This window comes from Mytilus galloprovincialis, chromosome 2, assembly GCF_965363235.1.
Source record: "Mytilus galloprovincialis chromosome 2, xbMytGall1.hap1.1, whole genome shotgun sequence".
Classification (NCBI taxonomy): domain Eukaryota; kingdom Metazoa; phylum Mollusca; class Bivalvia; order Mytilida; family Mytilidae; genus Mytilus; species Mytilus galloprovincialis.
In genome coordinates, this window is record NC_134839.1 from 3,704,690 (window position 1) to 3,732,464 (window position 27,775).

At 33.6% G+C, this 27,775-nt stretch overlaps 1 protein-coding gene across 6 annotated transcripts in view; it reads left to right on the plus strand.

Moving 5' to 3' along the window:
- LOC143062701 (single-strand DNA endonuclease ASTE1-like) overlaps positions 1-19,850 on the plus strand; it is a 58,013-nt gene extending 38,163 nt beyond the window's left edge. The window contains exons 1-3 of one of the 6 annotated variants that reach the window (XM_076234453.1): positions 8,249-8,346; positions 16,378-16,428; positions 17,766-19,850. In XM_076234453.1, coding sequence (XP_076090568.1) covers positions 17,782-19,599 — 1,818 coding nt within the window. In that variant the 5' untranslated portion in view covers positions 8,249-8,346; positions 16,378-16,428; positions 17,766-17,781 and the 3' untranslated portion in view covers positions 19,600-19,850. Of the gene's footprint in view, positions 1-8,243; positions 8,347-15,194; positions 15,236-16,377; positions 16,429-17,765 lie in introns of those variants that run through there. The other 5 variants (XM_076234455.1, XM_076234456.1, XM_076234454.1 and 2 more) reach the window with 5 other exon arrangements.
- The last annotated feature ends 7,925 nt before the right edge of the window (positions 19,851-27,775 follow it).

A 27,775-nucleotide genomic window follows, 5' to 3' on the forward strand; every position in this document is an offset into this window, starting at 1 on the left:
CGATACTTGTTAGATCTTGTCACATCACATGACACAGAAATCTTCGGATTTAACCCTCCCCCTTTTTTGGTAAAAACGGCTCCAAGGGTATATTCATATGCTAAACGATTTCGCATCATTCAAAACATTTACCAGACTACTTGTATAGCTAATATAGACCACCAGAAGCTGTTTTTTACGAAAAGAAGCCAAAGTGTGCACATGTATCCGATTTATAAAGCTATAGTCCGTTTCAAAATAGTGAATTTATTTCATATTGAACTGGTCCGAATTTTTAATTTGGTTTTCGGCACAGCATCACTCAAATTAAATTTTCTGTTGATCAATATCAGAAGCACATGATTACTTCGAAAAGGCAATACTAACAAAGAGACAAAATATTACACCTGCAACAAACAGTACCGTAATGTCTATAAAAATCAGTGTAATTTTTTACCAATTTTTAAACAGGGGTAGGCTCCAGAAATTAATTCCTGTGTATTATACAGTTTTCAATGAGATATTTTGCATAGTAGAATGAAGTCAAGCAATGTGCAAGTAACTAATGCGGCAAAAAAAATCAAATTTCAAAAATTGTTTATTACCGTATAGGTTACAATGTACCAAATAACATTACATGGGCGCAGCCATTTTATGAAGAGAACATGACATAGAGATAAAAATAGATGGCTCTCTGTGATTGGTTGTTATATCTTTTACATATTTTTCTTCTGGAATGCATTATGAATGAAGTTTCATGCAAGCACAAATTTGTCCTTAAATGTATAGTATGAAGGGCCGGAAATATTTTTTTTATGTTGCTCATAATTAGGAAAATTTTTCTGCGAAATCGTCAGGTATCGTGAAAAACCCCAAAATTCACCAAGAAAAGCCATGGGACCATATATATTTGAGTGCGGTAAAATCGCAAAAAGATATCGAGCTTCAATTAGACAACAGCAGTTTTTCCATAATTAGTTTATTAAAAGCGCCTTTTAAGGAGATAATTGCTAAAAATAGCATTGCCGGCAATGGGGCCACCATTTAGTACTTTATATCCTATAATGGTCTCAAAATATGTCAAAAATTGTATTTAAAGAAAGATTTAGACATCAAAAACGCTTTACTAGTGTTGTGATATGTGTGAATAATTCCGTTTTCATGCTATAGTCTGTTTCTTATTTGCATTCAAAATACGGGTAGGTACAGGATTACATCGCCTTGATGTGTCTTTTCTGTTTTTATCCAAAATTTGTCTTACAGGCTTGATAGCCATATATAGGCCTAACTTTTGGCGATACTTGTTAGATCTTGTCACATCACATGACACAGAAATCTTCGGATTTAACCCTCCCCCTTTTTTGGTAAAAACGGCTCCAAGGGTATATTCATATGCTAAACGATTTCGCATCATTCAAAACATTTACCAGACTACTTGTATAGCTAATATAGACCACCAGAAGCTGTTTTTTACGAAAAGAAGCCAAAGTGTGCACATGTATCCGATTTATAAAGCTATAGTCCGTTTCAAAATAGTGAATTTATTTCATATTGAACTGGTCCGAATTTTTAATTTGGTTTTCGGCACAGCATCACTCAAATTAAATTTTCTGTTGATCAATATCAGAAGCACATGATTACTTCGAAAAGGCAATACTAACAAAGAGACAAAATATTACACCTGCAACAAACAGTACCGTAATGTCTATAAAAATCAGTGTAATTTTTTACCAATTTTTAAACAGGGGTAGGCTCCAGAAATTAATTCCTGTGTATTATACAGTTTTCAATGAGATATTTTGCATAGTAGAATGAAGTCAAGCAATGTGCAAGTAACTAATGCGGCAAAAAAAATCAAATTTCAAAAATTGTTTATTACCGTATAGGTTACAATGTACCAAATAACATTACATGGGCGCAGCCATTTTATGAAGAGAACATGACATAGAGATAAAAATAGATGGCTCTCTGTGATTGGTTGTTATATCTTTTACATATTTTTCTTCTGGAATGCATTATGAATGAAGTTTCATGCAAGCACAAATTTGTCCTTAAATGTATAGTATGAAGGGCCGGAAATATTTTTTTTATGTTGCTCATAATTAGGAAAATTTTTCTGCGAAATCGTCAGGTATCGTGAAAAACCCCAAAATTCACCAAGAAAAGCCATGGGACCATATATATTTGAGTGCGGTAAAATCGCAAAAAGATATCGAGCTTCAATTAGACAACAGCAGTTTTTCCATAATTAGTTTATTAAAAGCGCCTTTTAAGGAGATAATTGCTAAAAATAGCATTGCCGGCAATGGGGCCACCATTTAGTACTTTATATCCTATAATGGTCTCAAAATATGTCAAAAATTGTATTTAAAGAAAGATTTAGACATCAAAAACGCTTTACTAGTGTTGTGATATGTGTGAATAATTCCGTTTTCATGCTATAGTCTGTTTCTTATTTGCATTCAAAATACGGGTAGGTACAGGATTACATCGCCTTGATGTGTCTTTTCTGTTTTTATCCAAAATTTGTCTTACAGGCTTGATAGCCATATATAGGCCTAACTTTTGGCGATACTTGTTAGATCTTGTCACATCACATGACACAGAAATCTTCGGATTTAACCCTCCCCCTTTTTTGGTAAAAACGGCTCCAAGGGTATATTCATATGCTAAACGATTTCGCATCATTCAAAACATTTACCAGACTACTTGTATAGCTAATATAGACCACCAGAAGCTGTTTTTTACGAAAAGAAGCCAAAGTGTGCACATGTATCCGATTTATAAAGCTATAGTCCGTTTCAAAATAGTGAATTTATTTCATATTGAACTGGTCCGAATTTTTAATTTGGTTTTCGGCACAGCATCACTCAAATTAAATTTTCTGTTGATCAATATCAGAAGCACATGATTACTTCGAAAAGGCAATACTAACAAAGAGACAAAATATTACACCTGCAACAAACAGTACCGTAATGTCTATAAAAATCAGTGTAATTTTTTACCAATTTTTAAACAGGGGTAGGCTCCAGAAATTAATTCCTGTGTATTATACAGTTTTCAATGAGATATTTTGCATAGTAGAATGAAGTCAAGCAATGTGCAAGTAACTAATGCGGCAAAAAAAATCAAATTTCAAAAATTGTTTATTACCGTATAGGTTACAATGTACCAAATAACATTACATGGGCGCAGCCATTTTATGAAGAGAACATGACATAGAGATAAAAATAGATGGCTCTCTGTGATTGGTTGTTATATCTTTTACATATTTTTCTTCTGGAATGCATTATGAATGAAGTTTCATGCAAGCACAAATTTGTCCTTAAATGTATAGTATGAAGGGCCGGAAATATTTTTTTTATGTTGCTCATAATTAGGAAAATTTTTCTGCGAAATCGTCAGGTATCGTGAAAAACCCCAAAATTCACCAAGAAAAGCCATGGGACCATATATATTTGAGTGCGGTAAAATCGCAAAAAGATATCGAGCTTCAATTAGACAACAGCAGTTTTTCCATAATTAGTTTATTAAAAGCGCCTTTTAAGGAGATAATTGCTAAAAATAGCATTGCCGGCAATGGGGCCACCATTTAGTACTTTATATCCTATAATGGTCTCAAAATATGTCAAAAATTGTATTTAAAGAAAGATTTAGACATCAAAAACGCTTTACTAGTGTTGTGATATGTGTGAATAATTCCGTTTTCATGCTATAGTCTGTTTCTTATTTGCATTCAAAATACGGGTAGGTACAGGATTACATCGCCTTGATGTGTCTTTTCTGTTTTTATCCAAAATTTGTCTTACAGGCTTGATAGCCATATATAGGCCTAACTTTTGGCGATACTTGTTAGATCTTGTCACATCACATGACACAGAAATCTTCGGATTTAACCCTCCCCCTTTTTTGGTAAAAACGGCTCCAAGGGTATATTCATATGCTAAACGATTTCGCATCATTCAAAACATTTACCAGACTACTTGTATAGCTAATATAGACCACCAGAAGCTGTTTTTTACGAAAAGAAGCCAAAGTGTGCACATGTATCCGATTTATAAAGCTATAGTCCGTTTCAAAATAGTGAATTTATTTCATATTGAACTGGTCCGAATTTTTAATTTGGTTTTCGGCACAGCATCACTCAAATTAAATTTTCTGTTGATCAATATCAGAAGCACATGATTACTTCGAAAAGGCAATACTAACAAAGAGACAAAATATTACACCTGCAACAAACAGTACCGTAATGTCTATAAAAATCAGTGTAATTTTTTACCAATTTTTAAACAGGGGTAGGCTCCAGAAATTAATTCCTGTGTATTATACAGTTTTCAATGAGATATTTTGCATAGTAGAATGAAGTCAAGCAATGTGCAAGTAACTAATGCGGCAAAAAAAATCAAATTTCAAAAATTGTTTATTACCGTATAGGTTACAATGTACCAAATAACATTACATGGGCGCAGCCATTTTATGAAGAGAACATGACATAGAGATAAAAATAGATGGCTCTCTGTGATTGGTTGTTATATCTTTTACATATTTTTCTTCTGGAATGCATTATGAATGAAGTTTCATGCAAGCACAAATTTGTCCTTAAATGTATAGTATGAAGGGCCGGAAATATTTTTTTTATGTTGCTCATAATTAGGAAAATTTTTCTGCGAAATCGTCAGGTATCGTGAAAAACCCCAAAATTCACCAAGAAAAGCCATGGGACCATATATATTTGAGTGCGGTAAAATCGCAAAAAGATATCGAGCTTCAATTAGACAACAGCAGTTTTTCCATAATTAGTTTATTAAAAGCGCCTTTTAAGGAGATAATTGCTAAAAATAGCATTGCCGGCAATGGGGCCACCATTTAGTACTTTATATCCTATAATGGTCTCAAAATATGTCAAAAATTGTATTTAAAGAAAGATTTAGACATCAAAAACGCTTTACTAGTGTTGTGATATGTGTGAATAATTCCGTTTTCATGCTATAGTCTGTTTCTTATTTGCATTCAAAATACGGGTAGGTACAGGATTACATCGCCTTGATGTGTCTTTTCTGTTTTTATCCAAAATTTGTCTTACAGGCTTGATAGCCATATATAGGCCTAACTTTTGGCGATACTTGTTAGATCTTGTCACATCACATGACACAGAAATCTTCGGATTTAACCCTCCCCCTTTTTTGGTAAAAACGGCTCCAAGGGTATATTCATATGCTAAACGATTTCGCATCATTCAAAACATTTACCAGACTACTTGTATAGCTAATATAGACCACCAGAAGCTGTTTTTTACGAAAAGAAGCCAAAGTGTGCACATGTATCCGATTTATAAAGCTATAGTCCGTTTCAAAATAGTGAATTTATTTCATATTGAACTGGTCCGAATTTTTAATTTGGTTTTCGGCACAGCATCACTCAAATTAAATTTTCTGTTGATCAATATCAGAAGCACATGATTACTTCGAAAAGGCAATACTAACAAAGAGACAAAATATTACACCTGCAACAAACAGTACCGTAATGTCTATAAAAATCAGTGTAATTTTTTACCAATTTTTAAACAGGGGTAGGCTCCAGAAATTAATTCCTGTGTATTATACAGTTTTCAATGAGATATTTTGCATAGTAGAATGAAGTCAAGCAATGTGCAAGTAACTAATGCGGCAAAAAAAATCAAATTTCAAAAATTGTTTATTACCGTATAGGTTACAATGTACCAAATAACATTACATGGGCGCAGCCATTTTATGAAGAGAACATGACATAGAGATAAAAATAGATGGCTCTCTGTGATTGGTTGTTATATCTTTTACATATTTTTCTTCTGGAATGCATTATGAATGAAGTTTCATGCAAGCACAAATTTGTCCTTAAATGTATAGTATGAAGGGCCGGAAATATTTTTTTTATGTTGCTCATAATTAGGAAAATTTTTCTGCGAAATCGTCAGGTATCGTGAAAAACCCCAAAATTCACCAAGAAAAGCCATGGGACCATATATATTTGAGTGCGGTAAAATCGCAAAAAGATATCGAGCTTCAATTAGACAACAGCAGTTTTTCCATAATTAGTTTATTAAAAGCGCCTTTTAAGGAGATAATTGCTAAAAATAGCATTGCCGGCAATGGGGCCACCATTTAGTACTTTATATCCTATAAAACGACCCTTTATGTCGACAAAACTATAGCCAGATTGTTTATTTTATGAACTATTGAAAAATCCAACTAATCTTGTAAAAATAACGCACAACAACGACCTTTTTAGATCGACAAAACTCTTGCCACATTGATTCTTTTAGGAACCATTTAAAAATCTAACTATTTTTTATAGAAATAGTGCATCACAACGACCTTTATAATCGACAAACTATGGCAAGATTGTTTCTTTTTAGAACCATTTTAAAATCCAACCAAAACCATTTAATGATTAAGAAATAACGCACCACTTTGACCATTTTAAAAACTCCAGCTAAAACCAATTATGTTTTAGAAATAACGCACCAGAACGATCCTTTTTAAAACGACAAACTATCGCCAGATTGTTTCTTTTGAGAACCATTAAAAATCTAGCTATATTTTTTATAATGTTTTAGAAATAACGCACCACTAAGACCGTTTCTTTTAAGAACCATTGTAAATTCAACTAAAAAGGGGTGACAAGGTTTTAGAAATAACGCACCACAACGACCTTTTTACTTCGACAAACTATTGTCAGATTGGTTCTTTTGAAAACCATTTTAAATTCCGATTAATACCATCAATAAATTTCTAGAAATAACGGACCACAACAACCCTTTTAAATCGAATGTACTGCTCAACAGACTACAAAATGAAAAAAAAATCTTATAATAAGAAATAAAAAAATAGGGTGAAAATAATAATGACGCATCATACAGTAAAGTGGATTTCTCCTTTGAATGTTTAAGAAAATATGTTACAGTGAAGAAGTAAGCGTGTGCTATAAAGGCTTGAAAGATGGATTATGTATTGTATGCCTATATGTTTTATAAACAGTTAAACGGAGAAGATGGTCAAAATGGCTACACGCAGAGAATTGATACTCTAAATTAAAAATCGATGGTGATCTTTTATCAAGCAGAATAAAACTTTAATATCTATGAATTTGAGCATTTTTATACAGAATGGACATAATATCAATTTTTGATTTTTTTGCGGAGTTTCCCTTTAAGTCAATTTTTCTCTTGTTGAATCATCTAAAATATCAAACAATCAAACCGTGACTGACAAAGGAAAACTTGACACTTATATTTCATTGAAAAAAATCGTATTGCGCAACTGTTTTTGAAAATTGTACAGCTGATCAAGTTGAGGATGAACCATTACTGACCGTGCTCATATTTTCTCTTCGTTAACTTGAAATGTACAACAAATCTCTATCATAGAGGAAGTAAATTTGTATATTTGAAGCACTTCAGTCTTGTCAGAACTTTTATAATTACAAATGTAAGACGAATATTCAAAATTTGTATACAAAAGAAAACTGTACTATTATGGAAGAAATTGGTGATTTTATTTGTACATTTAGTTCCTTTGACTTTAATAAGAAGAACTCAGGTTTTAATACTGTTATTTAATACAAATTTGTTTGTTGTGTACAGTTGTTTTAGCTCTGATTCTGACTGCTCGTTATGGCTTTTGTTGATATCTTATACTGGAATGTCTCATTGTTGACTAAAAGACTTCAATCATTGTACTTGATCTGTATGCTCTTTATGTGCCCTGTAATTTGGAAAATAAAAAAAAATCTATATTCTATTCTAAAAAACAACAATATGTTCATTAAATATCTGAACTTTCCTTTTACAGGAGAGGAGAAAAAAAAATATTTTCGAAATCGAAGTGAATAACCTAACATTGACTGAATATGCATACTGACCTACAAAACGACTATAAGACTCTCATCGTCACTTGACCCGTGATTTTTCGACATGTAAACTAACTGATGTTTTACAAAAATCACGCTTGCGCTTTGCCGTCAGAAACTTTAATTCTTATTTGTGTGTCGTAACATTTAATATGGCTGATGTGTCTTCCTCTTTCTTCGGTCTAAATCAAATGCAAATTTTGAGAGTAATGTGTATAATTCATGTGTAAGACTTTTCATTTTGGTAAAGACAATTATGTGTTTTATCATATTTACGGCTGTATTTTCATGATACATGATCTATTTTAAATTTGTTATCATCAAACTCGTAACTATTTGGGTTTGCGCTTTGAACGTCATGATTGTGACGCCATCAAGATAAACGTTGGCATAGCTGCTCTTGGATGAAATGGCCAGCATGCTTTTGGTAGCGGAGAAATATGTATGTACAGAAGTCAGTGATATATGCTGTATACAAAGGTAAAATGGACATACGACATAGTTGTTCGAGTCTTTTATTTCTCATTTCAATACTGGAGACAATAGTACATATTCTTCTCTCCAAATTGAACGGTATGTTTGTTCTTATGTGTTTTGGGTGACAAGAATGAAAATGTAAGCATTGTTTAGAGTCTGTGATTTTGAATGGAAGATCTTTGCTTTTGTTTTTTTTTCCTTGTCGCGAAGTGATTTACAGTATCTGATTGATATTGTTTGATAAATTTAAAATACTTTATATTTCCGCTGTCATGGGGCTTAAACGTGGCCAAAAAATCTTCAATTACACAGTATTGCCCAATAGCAGGAAATCGTCAATTGCACAGTATTGAGCAATATCACAGTATTGTGCAAAGGCAAGAAATCTTCAATTGCACAGTATTGCACAATAGCAAGAAATCTTTAATTACACAGAATTGCACAATAGCAAGAAATCTTCAATTGCACAGTACTGCACAACAACACAGTATTGTGCAATAACACGGTATTGCACAAGTATAAAACAAATCTCAAATGCACAGTATTGCGCAATAAATAGAAAACTTCAATTGAAAATAAATACAAATCTTTTTACCAATTTAAATGGGATTAATCTAAAGTTTTTAATATTGGGGGTTATGACCTTGTATTACTTTTTTTGTTTATGGGCCCCATTGGTCTACACTGAGGTCGAGGGTAAAAAACTAAACTTTGTTTGATTTCATCAAAAACTGAATTACGGCGGCTGAATGATATGCTGAATCTTATGTGGATTTTAGTTTTGGTCCTGTTTACAAATTGGTCCAAAGGTTTGAAGGGTCCAAAATTTAAATTTGTTTGATTTCAACTTAAATTATTATCTTATTTTTTTTTATATATGTTGAATCTAACCATGTTGTTAGATTGTGGATATTAAACCATTCTTGGTCAATTAAATGTCCCATTTCAAAATTTTAAGATCTTTGATCATCTTTAATCGCATTTATTTTGTGGCAGAAATCTATATTATATAAAAAAAATTATTACAATCCAAATTTAGACACTATCAAGCTTGAATAGTTTGTCCAAACTTGCCGCCCAACTGTTCAGCGTTTGACCTCTGCGGTTGTGTCATGCTGTGCTCACCGAAGCATTTTATTGTTTTGTGAAATTCCATTTTTTTGTTATATTTAGTACTAAGTCATGTAAGGAAGATTGCTTTTATAAGAACCATTTAAACATCCAACTAAATCATTCTCTTTTTTTTAGAAATAACGCACCACAACGACCTTTTCTAATCGACAAACTATTGCCAGATTGTTTCTTTTAAGAACCATTAAAACTCCAGCTAAAATATTTATAATGTGTAAGAACTAACGCACCACTAGGACCATTTTAATCGACAAAACCATAGCCAGATTGTTTCTTTCAAGAACCATTGTAAATTCAGCTATTACCACTTATAATGTTTTAGAAATAACGCACCACAACGACCTTTTTAAATCGACAAACTTTTGCCAGATTGTTTCTTATAAAAAACATTTTAAATTCCAACTAACACCATTGATAAATTTCTAACAATAACACACCACAACAACCTTTTTACCAAATGTACTGCAATGTAATTTTAGGTAGTACTGACACAGATGTAATAGTATCAAAATTGCAGCAATCGCAAATCTAGGTAGAACACATTGTGGATAGGTAATGGAAGGAATAAAGACTTTTGTTGGCTTCCTGTACGTGACATATCAAATGCGTTTGGTCCTTGTGTAGCTACTTTTCTTTCGTCCATGCATTCAGTGGATGTGACACTTTGAAAAACAGGTTTATAAAATCAAAAACGCCAATGATAAGAAACAAAAAACAGGGTGAAAATAATAATGCTGCATCATACAATATTAGGTGAATTTCTCCTTGGTATATTCAAGCAAGCATTTTAAAGTAAAGAAGTAAGCATGAGCAGTTCTATCCACATTAATGTGGCTGAGGTGTCTTTCTCCGTCTTGTATCTTAAAGAAGCAGATACTAATCGGTCTTGATCTTTCATGAAATATGCAAATTTTGAGGGTAGTATGTAATTCATGTGTAAGACTTTTCATTTTGATAAAGAAATTGTGTGATTTATCAAATTTACGGCTGTATGTTTTAAAAAAAACACAATATGTTTGTATGATTTTTTTTTTCAACTTTGGTGGTGCGTAGGTAATTTTTAACGAACACTGTATTTTTTTTGTTTGGCTTGTTTGAGAGGTTCAACACTAATTCCTCATTTTATAATGAAAAACACATCAGCAGTTTAACATATATGGACAAATAAAGCATAAAGGACGAGAATTAAGTGAATATCAAGTTTTCTATAAAAGTTAACGGAGATACTCAAATATGAATAACGGAGAAACAGTTTCATGTAAAACAAAATATCAAAGGAGAAATATGTTTAAACATTAATGATGTAAATCGCAATTCGCGACATTTGCCATAAAATGGGAGGTAACATCCACCTCAAGGGTCCTTTTAATAGCGCTTTCGTTTTGGGAAAGAAATTTCAAAACAGAGCAAAAACGAAGCTTATATATAGTTGATTTTCTTGATGACGTTTCGAAAATGATTTAGAAAATACTAAAAGGTTAAATTAAATATTACGTCATTTCTGTGATTCACTGAAACAAAAAAGTATTCTGAAAGAGTTTTGCACTGTTCGTATGGCCTACAATTTTGTAGTCGTTAAAGCGGTAAAGACTACATAGAAGTTCAAAAACATGAAATAAGTTCTTCTATATCAAGGTGGTACGCTCCAATGAGTGCTGACCTGTTTTACTTCTATATCAAGGTGGTTCGCTCCAATGAGAGCTGACCTGTTTTACTTCTATATCAAGGTGGTTCGCTCCAATGAGAGCTCACCTGTTTTACTTCTATTCAAGGTGGTACGCTCCAATTAGTGCTGACCTGTTCTTTATCAAGGTGGTACGCTCCAATGAGTGCTGACCTGTTTTACTTCTATATCAAGGTGGTTCGCTCCAATGAGAGCTGACCTGTTTTACTTCTATTCAAGGTGGTACGCTCCAATGAGTGATGACCTGTTCTACTTCTATATCAAGGTGATAAGCTCCAATGAGTGCTGACCTGTTTTACTTCTAAATCAAGGTGGTACGCTCTGATGATTGCTGACCTGTTCTATATCAAGGTGGTATGCTCCAATGATTGCTGACCTGTTTTATATCAAGGTGGTACGCTCCAATGAGTGCTGACCTGTTCTATATCAAGGTGATACGCTCCAATGAGTGCTGACTTGTTTAACTTCTATATCAAAGTGGTACGCTCCAATGAGTGCTGACCTGTTCTATATCAAGGTGGTACGCTCCAATGAGTGCTGACCTGTTCTATATCAAGGTGGTACGCTCCAATGAGTGCTGACCTGTTCTATATCAAGGTGGTACGTTCCAATGAGTGCTAACCTGTTCTATATCAAGGTGGTACTCTTCAATGAGTGCTGACCTTTTATATATCAAGGTGGTACGCTCTAATGAGTGCTGACCTGTTCTATATCAAGGTGGTACGCTCGAATGAGTGCTGACCTGTTCTATATCAAGGTGGTATGCTCCAATGAGTGCTGACCTGTTCTATATCAAAGTGGTACGCTCCAATGAGTGCTGACCTGTTCTATATCAAGGTGGTACGCTCCAATGAGTGCTGACCTGTTCTATATCAAGGTGGTACGCTCCAATGAGTGCTGACCTGTTCTATATCAAGGTGGTATGCTCCAATGAGTGTTGACCTGTTCTATATCAAGGTGGTACGCTCCAATGAGTGCTGACCTGTTCTATATCAAGGTGGTACGCTCCAATGAGTGCTGACCTGTTCTATATCAAGGTGGTACGCTCCAATGAGTGCTGACCTGTTCTATATCAAGGTGGTACGCTCCAATGAGTGTTGACCTGTTCTACATCAAGGTGGTACGCTCCAATGAGTGCTGACCTGTTCTATATCAAGGTGGTACGCTCCAATGAGTGCTGACCTGTTCTATATCAAGGTGGTACGCTCCAATGAGTGCTGACCTTTTATATATCAAGGTGGTACGCTCTAATGAATGCTGACCTGTTCTATATCAAGGTGGTACGCTCGAATGAGTGCTGACCTGTTCTATATCAAGGTGGTATGCTCCAATGAGTGCTGACCTGTTCTATATCAAGGTGGTACGCTCCAAAGAGTGCTGACCTGTTCTATATCAAGGTGGTACGCTCCAATGAGTGCTGACCTGTTCTATATCAAGGTGGTACGCTCCAATGAGTGCTGACCTGTTCTATATCAAGGTGGTACGCTCCAATGAGTGTTGACCTGTTCTATATCAAGGTGGTACGCTCCAATGAGTGCTGACCTGTTTTATATCAAGGTGGTACGCTCCAATGAACGCTGACCTATTCTATATCAAGGTGGTACGCTCCAATGAGTGCTGACCTGTTCTATATCAAGGTGGTACGCTCCAATGAGTGATGACCTGTTCTATATCGAGGTGGTACGTTCCAATGAGTGCTGACCTGTTCTATATCAAGGTGGTACGCTCCAATGAGTGCTGACCTATTCTATATCAAGGTGGTACGCTCCAATGAGTGCTGACCTGTTCTATATCAAGGTGATACGCTCCAATGAGTGCTGACTTGTTTTACTTCTGTATCAAGGTGGTACGCTCCAATGAGTGCTGACCTGTTTTACTTCTATATCAAGGTGGTACGCTCCAATGAGTGCTGACCTGTTCTATATCAAGGTGCTACGCTCCAATGAGTGCTGACCTGTTTAACACTTGTTATAATCTTTTATATCAAGGTGGTACGCTCCAATGAGTGCTGACCTGTTTTACACTTGTTATAATCTTCTATATCAAGGTGGAACGCTCCAATGAGTGCTGACCTGTTCTATATCAAGGTGGTATGCTCCAATGAGTGCTGACCTGTTCTATATCAAGGTGGTACGCTCCAATGAGTGCTGACCTGTTCTTTATCAAGGTGGTACGCTCCAATGAGTACTGACCTGTTCTATATCAAGGTGGTACGCTCCAATGAGTGCTGACCTGTTCTATATCAAGGTGGTACGCTCCAATGAGTGTTGACCTGTTCTATATCAAGGTGGTACGCTCCAATGAGTGCTGACCTGTTCTATATCAAGGTGGTACGCTCCAATGAGTGCTGACCTTTTATATATCAAGGTGGTACGCTCTAATGAATGCTGACCTGTTCTATATCAAGGTGGTACGCTCGAATGAGTGCTGACCTGTTCTATATCAAGGTGGTATGATCCAATGAGTGCTGACCTGTTCTATATCAAGGTGGTACGCTCCAAAGAGTGCTGACCTGTTCTATATCAAGGTGGTACGCTCCAATGAGTGCTGACCTGTTCTATATCAAGGTGGTACGCTCCAATGAGTGCTGACCTGTTCTATATCAAGGTGATACGCTCCAATGAGTGCTGACTTGTTTTACTTCTGTATCAAGGTGGTACGCTCCAATGAGTGCTGACCTGTTTTACTTCTATATCAAGGTGGAACGCTCCAATGAGTGCTGACCTGTTCTATATCAAGGTGCTACGCTCCAATGAGTGCTGACCTGTTTAACACTTGTTATAATCTTTTATATCAAGGTGGTACGCTCCAATGAGTGCTGACCTGTTTTACACTTGTTATAATCTTCTATATCAAGGTGGAACGCTCCAATGAGTGCTGACCTGTTTGACACTTGTTATAATCTTCTATATCAAGGTGGTACGCTCTAATGAGTGCTGACCTGTTTTACTTTTATATCAAGGTGGTAAGCTCCAATGAGTGCTGACCTGTTCTATATCAAGGTGGTACGCTCCAATGAGTGCTGACCTGTTTTACACTTGTTATAATCTTCTATATCAAGGTGGTACGCTCCAATGAGTGCTGACCTGTTTTACACTTGTTATAATCTTCTATATCAAGGTGGAACGCTCCAATGAGTGCTGACCTGTTTTACACTTGTACAATCTTCTATATCAAGGTGGTACGCTCCAATGAGTGCTGACCTGTTTTACACTTGTTATACTATATCAAGGTGGTACGCTCTAATGATTACTGACCTGTTTTACACTTGTTCTACTATATCAAGGTGGGACGCTCCAATGATTGCTGACCTATTTTACACTTGTTATACTATATCAAAGTGGTACGCTCCAATGAGTGCTGACCTGTTTTACACTTGTTATAATCAAACTCGTAACAATTGTTTAATTAATTGTTCGCTTTGGACGTCATGATTGTGACGCCATTAAGATGGACGTTGTCATAGCTGCTCTGGGATAAGATGGCCAACATGGTGTATGTAGAGGAGAAACACATATGTAGAGTAGTTGATGTTTGGTATAAACGCATATGTAGAGTAGTTGATGTTTGGTATAAACACATGTGTAGAGTAGTTGATGTTTGGTATAAACACATATGTAGAGAAGTTGATGTTTGGTATAAACACATGTGTAGAGTAGTTGATGTTTGGTATAAACACATGTGTAGAGTAGTTGATGTTTGGTATAAACACATATGTAGAGTAGTTGATGTTTGGTATAAACACATGTGTAGAGTAGTTGATGTTTGGTATAAACACATATGTAGAGAAGTTGATGTTTGGTATAAACACATGTGTAGAGTAGTTGATGTTTGGTATAAACACATGTGTAGAGTAGTTGATGTTTGGTATAAACACATATGTAGAGTAGTTGATGTTTGGTATAAACACATGTGTAGAGTAGTTGATGTTTGGTATAAACACATGTGTAGAGTAGTTGATGTTTGGTATAAACACATATGTAGAGTAGTTGATGTTTGGTATAAACACATGTGTAGAGTAGTTGATGTTTGGTATAAACACATGTGTAGAGTAGTTGATGTTTGGTATAAACAAAGGTAAAATGGACATACGAACATATATTATTAATTATTTAACTGGCAGATCAAGACTTCTACATTACAAAGCTACCATAAGATATCAAATTCGTAGGTCACAATTTTAGTCACTATTCGTGAACGTAAGTTTTTGTGTCATGGTTTGATGATTTCTCACAGGAAAATTCTTTTTTATATTTTTGCATGAATTAATTGTGACCGCGGGTGTTGATACACACCAGAGCCACAGATCAATATAGCAAACACTATCGATGGATTATATTGATCAAGGGTTGGTCATTGTATTATACAAAAGTTGTACACATATATAATTAAATTTACACGTTGAGCATAAAGCACGAAAGATTAAACCTGCACACTCGAGGCAATTTTTCACGGGCCAAACAGGCTTTCAGATTGAGGATTAAAAAACATACAAAAACAGACATCAGAATCCCCGTAAAAAATCCTCTGTAAATTTTAAAATAGAAATATTATTTGGGATCAAGATTGTACTATGTCGTCATAAATTGACATATCTGATATAAGATGGTGATTTTACACATAATTTTTAGTCAAATTAGATACGAGCGGCAATATCTTATCAGAACAGACACTTTGTCAACATCTATATATGTTAAAAATCTTGCAATCTAATTAAATTATATATCTCTGATTTCGTTATACATCTTGAAGTGAGCAATCTTTTTGATAAAGTCCTTGGCCAAGAGTTGATATTGCTGACAAAAATTTTAAAACCTATGGTCTGAAATCTACATGAATTACAAGAGATTTCATAGAAACTGTTGCAGCAGCCAAATTAATTTCAGCAATTTTTGGAAGGTCTGTATCATTTAAAAAAACAAGAGAATTCTGAAAGATTCCTCAGGGCAAACAAAGAAAATATGTGTGTGTACTGTCACATGCTGAAAAAATAGGTGGATAGGTAGGAAATTTCACAATTTTTTAAAATTTATTTTGCATTGAGCAACATTGTGACTTTAATAGTTAATCAAAAATGGCAAAAAAACTTCAGGGTAGGGGATAAACATTTAAATAGGTAGGGATACTGTAAACTCACATACTTTTGCTAACCTGTTCTATATCAAGGTGGTACGCTCCAATGAGTACTGACCTTTTATATATTGTTTGGCCTTATGCAGAGAGAAGAAAAGTGCATATCATCCTTGCAAACAGAGCGTGGACACAATCAGGTATAAGATAAGATAAGATAAGATATATTTTATTTCCAATAGTGGACCCATTACGGGCATAATCAGTACATTGATTTTTTATCACGCATTTGCAATAGACAATAAACAAAAATAAAAATTGAAATACGTTTGACAAAAAACATGAAATATAAATTGAGTTAATAATACATGTAGTCACATATCAAAACCTGTATGTTTGGTGATTATTGACCATGCACCAGAAGCAGCATCACATCCATTATAGAAAAACCAACTATGAGTTAAGTCCTTCCTCGTGGCTGATGCATATGAGCAAATAGTATTGTTGTTCATATGCAGGAGTCACCAAGGGCAGGTGCTTAAAGGACACTCAAGCCTCTTCAGAGAAATCTGAAAAATTTAAACATTTTACAACACAAGCAACTAATACTTAAAAAAGAATTACTATATTATAGTCCTCCTTGTGGCTAAAGCACATAAATAAGATCAATATGTAGTTATCCAAATGCAGGAGCCACCAAGGGCAAGTGCTGAAAGGACATAGTAATATATTGTGTAAAATTTCTGTGTAAAAATATTTGGATTTGGATGCAGCCTCTAGTACAACCTGTCCCAATACTCTAAGAAGAAAAGAGAATACACAAAATCTACAAACAATGGTATGAATCATGAGTATTTTTCATTTTGTTTTATAAAATCACACATTTCATACAAGATATCCTTGGTATATAATAGATTCACATTATATACTTTCAAATTTCACCCTATGCTACTGTGTCAGCAACATATACTTGACTATTACCCTTCAAGCGTTTATGTAAATTGAAGAAAATAGTTTAATGAGTTTATGGGTATCAAAAATTAATGCAAGATGTACCGTTATCGATACAAACGTTTACGAAAAACTAACAGAATCGTTCAGTAGTGAATTTGTTCGGCTATCAACATTCGTTTTTTCTCTCTCTCTATATATATATATGTATACACGAAACTTTTACGCCATTATATGAATCGTAACACTAGTCTCCCTTCTTTGTGACAAATCCAAGCTTTACAATTAAGGAACCAAGTCGAAGTAACGTTTCAATCTATGTTATAAACTGAACTATGGATTCGTCTTAAGATCAGAGGAAGTTCCATCAGTTCCACGACGTTTTCGTATAAGACCGATGTACTGTTGATTTGTGTTCAAGGTCTTCATCTTTTCACCTTTTCTTTCATAAACCTGATTAAGTATGGTTTGGAACAACTAGTTTTGTGGACTACTTCTCTTGTTTGATATCACATTGCACGATCTTAATTTATTGGTTCATTTCTTTGTCGTGTTGACCATATATATGAAATCATTTTATTTTCAGATTTTTGAAATAAACGATGGGAATTACAAATCTAAGATGTTACATTCAACGACGGAATGTTGCCAAAAAATATCGTCTTCAAGATACCAAATTAATCATAGATGGGAAAAATCTTTCCCACGTTTTAATGGAAACATCATACACAGGAACTAAATATGGCGGGAATTATGATGTATTCTCAGAGCACATGGAAAATTTTTTTAATTTATTACGAAATTGCAACGTTCAACCGTATGTGGTCATGGATGGTGCTTACGATTCCGACGATAAAAAGATCGATTGTCTCTTAGAAAGATGCGAGAACAGGATATATAATATATCAAAAGGAAGTAAAAAATGTTTCCCAATCTTGTCCCACAGATGTTTTACTTACACTATTAAAAAACTTGGCATACCAATCGAGTCATGTAACTACGAAGCTGATCATGAAATAGCCAGTCTTGCTAAATCCTGGAAATGTCCAGTTCTGTCAAACGACAATGATTTTTACATATATGATCTTCCAGGAGGATTTATTCGCCTAAATGATCTAAATTTTAACAGGCGTACCAAAACTGAGTGCATTACCTATATTGATACTTCAATATACTATTCAGAGAATATTCACGAATCGCTTGGAATTTCACCATCTGTTTTACCTCTGCTTGCGGTCTTTCTGGACAATGACTATTATAAGTTAGATAAGGCAATTATTAAGCAGTTCGTGTCAAAAGAACTTAAGATTTCAGCCAAAAAAGCTGAACACAAGCTTAAGAAGCCAATCGATGTTATGGTAGAAGTATTACGACCCTTCGCCGATACAAGTGAGGGTATCGATGCTTTATCGAGATGTCTTGACAATCATATCGCATTCTTATCGAACGAAGAAAAATGCCAAATTATTGATAACGCAAAAGTTATTTTAAAACAGTTTACTCTGGAAAATGTAACCGAAACAGAAAACAATAATCTCTTTAATTCGGAAGAAAAGATTGAAGTAACACCAGTAATTCCGTTTCCTTCTTGGCTTATTCAAAGTTTTAGGAATTGCGAGATATCGCCTTTCATTATAAATGTTCTTGACAAAAGAGTTTTACTGAAACCAAATCTTGAAGACTTAACACAAGAATTCATTTACGAAATTGCATCGCCGATCCGTCAAATTATATACAAGATGGCGACTGGCAAAAAATTACAGGAGGTGATAGTCGAACACCACAGAGAAAACTGTCACATGGTGCAAACACGGATTTTACCTATTACCAGCAATTTAAAATTAGGCAAAATACCTACCTTGAATATGATGCAAGGTACCGAGGAAGAAGTGAGGCTAAAATGCTTAGCAAATATTTTCCTGTTTCCATTAGAAAAGTTAGTAATGATTCCAAAGGTGTCTCGAATGTTCATACTTGCCTTAAACTACCTCGCTAAAAATTCTGGATTGAAGGAATCAACCAAAGGCATGAAATGTCTTTTGTTTTGTCACATGCTTCTGCTGAGCAAAGAATATGGACATATCTACGATCTCCCTGTAGACTCGGCATGTGTAGATAAGGTGTTTGAGTACTGTGCAGACGACTACAGAGTGCCATTTGATATTGCACTGTTACATGAATTTCAGAAACTCCAGATTGTGATAGACATATTATACGATCTAGATGGTCTATTCATGTTTCCTTTGGAAATCCCGAACCCAAACGTCATGTACAAAAGTGGACTAATGTATCCACTGTTCACAAAAACGGACAATGAGAACCATCTCGATAGAATAATAGAGACATGCCTTGAAAAGGAATCCCCGTTGAGGATAACATATTCAGAAATTTTAAAGTTACTTTTAGAAAACCTTAAATAAATGCATAATGACCCAATATGGAAAGGGAAATATTAACAGAATATCAAAGTGTATCCACCAATTGCAGATTCCGAAATACCTGAAGGGAGTTTTATAAATGACCTCATCTGTGAACGTACATGTGTACGTGAATCATCTTATAGTTCCCACCTAAGATGTAGTTTACTGGAATCAATTGTTTTTAAGAATTGTCTAGTATAGTCTCATACAAATAATGCAACAATTACAATACAAAGCAGGAGTTACTAACAGTTGTGTTCAATTTGTTTTTATGCCCTATTCTTAACCATAAAAATTCAAACGGAGAATATTCCGGTAACGTCCGTTGTATGTTCTTATCACTGTGACTACGCCTGTTAACAAGTGACTAAGGATTTCGGCTGTGGGGTGCAGGCAGCAGATCAAATAATTATCTTTCATGGTATCTATACCACTATAATTACATTAGATGTATGTTTCATTTTAATACTTTATTCTGATTGGCTAACTGCACATCACGTGTTATTCCTTAAGCAATTGCATTACTCAATAAAACTTTTCATTCATGATAACACGTGGCCTTCATCATCATCTTTATTCTCATAACCATTGCAGATACATAGGTACAGAGAGAGTGCAACAATAAAGTGCACAGGTGACTTAAATAATTTTTTTTTTATAAAATTCGTGTTTTCATGATCATAGCTAAAAAATGTAACTATAAGTATTGAATGCTTCTTTTGTAACTTCATAGGGTTGTAAAAGCGTTGACCGTGCGCACATTTTTTTTTAGAATGAAGCGCTTCCGCGCTTTATACAAAATGTACTTCGGTCAACGCTTTAACACCCCAATGCAGTTACAAAAAGAAGCATTCAATTCTTAAAATACAGCATGCCCAATATCATCAGCATCTGGTTATAAGACTGCGGTTTTCCATTTTTGTATACGGGATATATGATGGTATGGAAGGGTTTACAATATACTAGTAGAGTATCATTGGCAACAAGTCCAGAACTAAGAGCAAAAAATTAAAGATTAGAGAATGATGGGTTGCCGAAAAATATAGATAAAAAAGTGAAAACTGAAATTGATAAAGAGCACTGAGAAAATAGTCTATAAAATTGAAGAATCAATAAATAAAGGACTCCAATTTATATGCCTTTGGATTCGTACGACGGGTGTGTTTCATAGCAGACGATACTTACTCTGTGTCTGCCTGAGCTGGTGTTATTCCAATTTTCTTTGAGCGAAACCAGTGTACACATAAAAAAAATATGGTATAATTAAATGTACTACTGTTATACCTATTTAGTATTAAAAGAACCACAAGTTATTTGATGTTTCTCTTTATTATACATAAACCCACCTGTCTTTTAACATGTAAAAAGGCAAAATTTACAATTGAATTATTGAGTTTGAAAATGTTTGCTATCGCCAAACAAAGATGTGCAACTCAGGTTTACTTGGCACACGATTTAAATTAAGTTGTCCCCCTTTAACTGCTATTTTTAAAATCTAAATTATTATTCACTTTGTAAAAATAATAATAAATAACGACACAACAATACAATTAAAACAAAAATTAAATATTTGATATATCCCATATTTTAGACAAAACAAATGTATTAAGCAGTCCGACATGTGGTAGGAATGCAATCTTTCTTTTCTTTCTTTTAGGTGCAATTACCACTGAAATCTTAGATGACTCCAGACTTCGTCTTACTGACTTCACAAGCAATAAAAGTTAAATTCCTCTAAATCTTTCGTGTTTATTTTTTTCACGTTTTTGGCAATAAAACTAAAAACTAGAAACCATCGTGTTTCTTCCAATGATAATAAACGTCACTTCTCATTTGCGAGTTAACTGAGACAGAAAATGATATTGTATTCTTTAAATTAAAACATGCATGCAATGTGCTGTTTCCGCGGAAGAAATTGAGTAACATAAAGTATATTTGTAAATAGATTTGCAAACCGCAGTAGACAGTTATTTTATTTCAATATTTGAAATTGAGCTTTTGATTTGCCCACCATTATGAAAAAATAGTGTTATGGATGGATTTGATTTTTGTTTGAAGTTCAAACTTTTGAATATTAAAGGGTCCCTCTAACCGTCTTCTGATACTTAAACGGTGTTTGATGGAGGTTCATCTGGCTCAGTCTTTAATTTTTCTCAGTTTTCTTTAATGTTTTTTGTGTATAGATTCTTGTCTCTTGTTGTTGCCATGCCATTGCCAGTTTGTTTTCGACTTATAAGTTTCAATATACCTTTGGTATCTCTCGCCTCTTTTTTAAATTGAAAGTCAACCATAGCTTCCTTGTTGTTTACTTTTATCCTATTTTTAAAAATTCGTTTTATTGCGTTAATGATTTATGATCTGTGAACTTATTAAGTTCGTTTTTGTCGTTTTTGTCGGCTTTGGCTTTCATTTTTTAATGGAACAGATATAGATCTGTGAAATTAAGTCAATTAATGTCCTTTATAAAAAGGTCATAGTTTTAGCATTCATAGATCGTTTGAAATTTTAAACAGCTTACACCAACTAACCTTTAATTTATTTATATTAAAAAATCGGTTACTCTAATTGATAGTCCACAAGAACCAAATCATTATTGGTATTTTATGGATCATAGAAATTACCTTAAGCGGAATTTTTATAGAATCTTTATATAGATGAGACCATGATGGTTAGGTTCAGACTTATATGTCATTTCGTTTTAATTGCAACTTAATAGTGACTGTTCACAATCTTTGAAAAGGGTACATTTGAAAAAATATAAAAACATACAAAAAAAAATAAAGAGATCAAAATTTTATGTCAGTAAATGATAAATTCCAATTAAAAATTATGTAATGCATATGCTTAACGTATGGTTGAGTCGCATTAAAGGAAATACTTGTATATATTTTTATAACATTGTATGTGAACCATTATAAGTGGAAAGGGTAAATTTCGGCTTCATTTTGGACCAAAAAATTGCAAAAAATTGAATCATTTCGATGTACACAAAATTCATATATATATATAACTCAGCACTGACTCTGTCATACAAATGTTTTGGACATGTATGAAGAATGTTATTCTAGTAATTTGAAAAAAGCTGCATTTCGAGGAAATTCGACCCACTTATTGCAAACTAGCAAAAAATGAAACAAAGAGTTCATATAAGTCATGCGTTCGATGCGCTTATTCTGGATTTACCTTCATCAGGAACGCTCAAAACCGATTATTTGAAAGCTATAACTTGAGTATAAGGACGTATAAGAATCTTACCGTGGAAATCAAAACAGAAAGACTGATAAAGTTAAATAAAGAAATAAAATCAATAAAATAGATAAATGAATAACAAATAAATAAATATCAAAGAAGTTTCCCACTGATTAAGACGTAATTCTTTAGATTTTTTTAGTTTCTGTAGAGATTGATTTGATCCATATAATATATCACCATTTGGACGTATAAACGCCACATTGTCAACCCATTGTTTAAGCATTTTTTTGTACTTTACTTAATTATAGTTGCATAATAATTGTCTTAAGTGAATTAGGTACGAAACTTCAGAGAGTATCTTGGGAAACGTGAAACGTGAGAATAACATTAAACATTAATCGTTACTGAAATAAAACCACAGTAAAAAACAAATAAAAATCAAATAAAATGCAATCTGGAACGGCTCTTAATAAGATGCATCTGTTCAACATGAGCATACTTTAAAAGGAACCCAAATTCTCTATGGTATCTTATATTCTTTTATTGAATGCAAAAATTTGAAATAATTTCATTTCTTTTTTATAATTATACTTACTTTAATTAAGTACTGACTTCGTTAACCATTTTGCAAGTTCAAGCAATGCGATTTGTGGTGAAAATATAGAAAAATACTCGGAATTAAGTTTTTTTTTCAAAACGGTGCTCGGATACATTTTTTTTTATACGGAAACCATGATGGGTAAAATAGTCCATGCATTAAACTTAAACTCGCCGCATATCATGAATTGCAAATACATATAATAAGATGTGGTATGAGTGCCAATGAGACAACTCTCCATCTAAGTGAATCACAATTTGTAAAAGTAAACCGTTATCTTCAACACGGAGCTTCGGCTAACACCGAACAGCAAGCTCTAAAGTGGTCAACTAGTGTAAAACCCATTCAAACGGGAAAACCAACGGTCTAATCTATGTTAAAAACGAGAAATGAAAAAAACTTATGAAACTCATCAACATACGACAACTACTAAACATCATATTCCCGACTTAGAACAGGTGCAAACAAATGCAGCATGTTTAAACGTTTTAATAGGTACCAACCTTCACCCTTATCTGAAACAATAGTGTAACATCACAGCATAGAAAGACACACTATAATAACAAAGTCTTTCAGATTAATGAAATAAGGCGATGTTGGTATACGTCATGAGACAGCAACTTGACAACACAGATAACCAAAAGACATAGATCTATGAAAGTTCATATACAGCCTCCAGCATAAAACAGGACAGTGTCTAGTCAAGCTCTAAATTTTACTTGGTAAAACGCTATTTCTATAAATTCAAACTTACCAATTATTAAAAAAAATAAAAATGCTAATCAATTTTTTTTGGGGTTTCTTTCATATCGATGGATAATTTAACATATTTTTGTAAAAGCTAGGCAGTAAAAAATACTCCATGCATATGTGAGGTACGCTATGCAATGCAGATATTTGCAGAGCTTAATATCAACTATTTTAAAATTTCATTTACTGTTTTACAATTATTCTGCAAATAATAAACTGAACAGCTGGGGTGTGTATTTTATTTTCCCTTGTTCGTATTTCCCTCGTGTGGCGAAGGAAAAGAAAAAAGTTAAGTACCAAAGGCACAATAAAATAATATAATTCAAATAGAGACGGAAAACATCATGGCGCAGCATGTTATATGTTATAGTTCATTTACTTCAAGTTAAATTAAAACAAATAATTTAACAGATTCAAGATAAAAAAGGTCTCTTGTCGAATGGATTGGAATATATGGAATATCATGGACAACAATAATATACAGTTTTCGTTCAATTACCTTCATTTTGTTTTCAACTTTTCAGATTTATAAACATTGAAATTAAAAAAAATGCAAATTTTATGGTTTGTGTTTGACAAATAAATAATCAATTGGATTGAAATTGAAGACAACATAGAACTGGAACAGCAACTCATGAAGTAAAGGTTAAAAGTTTCAGCTGGTTGTGTTTATGTACAGTTAGTTTGCTGCCGACAAAACGGGGACTTTTTTTAACATGAAGTTTCCTAAAAACATACCACATAACGTAGAAATAAGAAGATGTGGTATGAGTGTCAATAAATAAAACAACAACAAAGCATCTATTTTAAGCTATGAATTAGTCAATTGATAACATTTATGAATAAGTTTATTCAGTCAAAGAGACATGATTGAAAAGCAGTTCCCAAACTTATTAGCTTTATAAAAATCATCAACATAAATTTATTTTATGCAAAAAGCCATTCTTTATCGAATTCATGCAATTTGAAGTATACTGCAAATAATGAATTAGCGATATGACAACCTTGATAATTAGATTAAAAAGTCTAATAAGACAAAGATACGGATTCTCAAATCTATCAGCTTTATTCTGCCATGTTTTATATTTTCTTACAATCATACTTTTATAACATATCTGTATATTTTGTGATATAGTTTTAAGTAAAAATGTTGACCAGTTTGTGAAATCCATATCCCTACTGTAAAGGCGTCTATGAAATCAAAACACTACACTGTAAAACTCGTGCTTAGAAAATAAACACTTGTGTTACATGTTCAGATCTAAGCGTGTTTAGGATTGTGTTTAAATTCTAAACACATTTCTAAATAAGCACATAATATCGAAACATCACGAATTTAAACACGTTTAAAAATGAAAGTGTTTAGAAATTAAACACATATTTCTAAGCTATACACGATTCTAAACACAATCCTTTACACCCGAGACACGTTTTGACCTAAACATGTAAAAAAAGTGCACACATGATGTGCTTAGAAATGTGTTTAGGATCTAAACATCATTTTTACAGTGTACATTCGGATTTCACCAACGGATTTCATTTGGGTTCGAGTTGCACAATTTCTAGGTTTATTTTTGTGTTTTGCAAATTTGTTTGTCTTTTTCGTCGTTTTGCTTCAATGCATTAGTTTTGATTTTCCCGGTTTTTTTCACAGTACATAAATTGTTGAAATGGGTTTATACTTTTTATACACTGTGATTTCGGGGGCTGTTTACTTTAATACTAAAAGATTGTACAAGTTTTAACAACCCGCAACGGAAATTTGAACGGAATATCAGTTTAATCGTACTTTAAACTATTTTAAAACATGCGAATTTATGTATAACTCCAAACATCACCAGAGTCTTAACTTGCGACAGCTGGTCAAACTATTTTGTAACATTGAACTCTCCAACCTTTAATCTCGAGCAATGAAAGAGGAAAGTTTGATAAAAAAAAAGTGCAATAAAATGTATCTCAAAAAAACATTTTATTGATTGTTTGAGTGATAAACATTTCATGTATGTTTAGTACAACACTATATTAATAATAATTTCAGTATGTGTAGGTCCTGTAATAAAGGTCGTTCGGGATGACGGTTGGAAAATTTTGAACTGCCACAGAAATTGAGGCTTTCGAGACGTTTCAGCCAACTTGTTTCTGAGACTGAGCAAGAGGGTATATTGGAAAGGCAAATCAATTTTACCTTGGAACAGGCCCCAACGATCCCCATCGAGTTGTTGTTAGGCTTCTAAACGTGCAGAGATCATGTAACTCTCTTTACAAGACGTATTGAATTTGACCGAACGTGGTTATGTATTTGTACATCCAGCTCAGCAAATCTGAAAGATTTTACTGCCGGCCGGAAGAATACCAAAACTGACCATATTTCTTTTCTCCAGTCACCTATGGGAGCCCCAAAAAAAGCGTTTGCACTCTATGGTACGCAATCAATATCTGTAAAAGCATACACATACAAGTGATACAATTAAATACCAAAAACATATTATTATTATTTAGGAATACTCTCACGCAGTTTCTACAACGAAGCCCAAATATTTGACCTGGCTGCCTATTATTTTTAACAACAACAATTCCTTTCTTAAATGATTTTAATTAACATAGACATTGTTCTGAAGGACATTTCCTTTTTATGTTTGATTTATAAACAGTTAGGTTTGAAATACCCCAGATTTTGAATTAATTTTAGAATTATAAATCCAAAAAAAAATCCCACATTTGTTATGAAGTTATAGGTGAAAGATTTTACCGTTTTCTGTCACTCCATACCTCTTGTTATTTTTTTTTAACGAAAACACTGGAATTACATGCAAATCGAACTAACTGGAAAATATACAATATTCAAACTTCTTTGAAAATGAGCCAATGAAACTTTACCATTGTGGTCTTGTATGTATGTTTGATTTTGAACCAGGACTTTTAATCAAAATAAATTTATTTAGTCCATTGTACATTGAATGTTCAATTTAATATAAACAAACTTTCAATAAAAATTCAAATAAATAAGAAAAAGACTTTTTCAAGTTTTCATTCATTTCAGCTTTTAAAATAATTGGTCAGATTTTTGGAAAACAATTATTTTAAGAAAACACAAAATGATTATTCATAAAACTAATTTTGCTCGGGTATAACATATTTCAAAATTCTTGCTCTAATGGACTCTTGGTCGTTTGTTTCTCAATATCTGTTAAACGCTTCAACTCATTGTTGTTAGAATTTATTTCTTACTTAAGCTTAAATTTAAATTCAGAAGAGTAAATAGCGGTTTGGTTGTTTTTTGTACATGAATTGCCTTTCTGACTCATTACGCTTGAATGGAGAAAACTATGAATTGTTTAAAGTATGAAAACACAATCTTTGTCACCTACTTGTGCGGTATAGGGTTAATATACGACTACTCCATTTCTCTAAATCTACCCAGGAGTGATCCCATTTCAAATAATATTTACAAGAGAAATATCCAATCTGACTGTGTTGAATTGTACATATTTTATCTTAATGTGAATGTTCAGGGCGGTCTATAGCCTTTTTCTGCTTTGATCTAAAATTTATGGTGAAATGTGTTTTACACTTTCATTTAAAACACACTACTAGTGGCAACAGACCTTGAGAATATTACCAAAGTTTTAAGTGCTT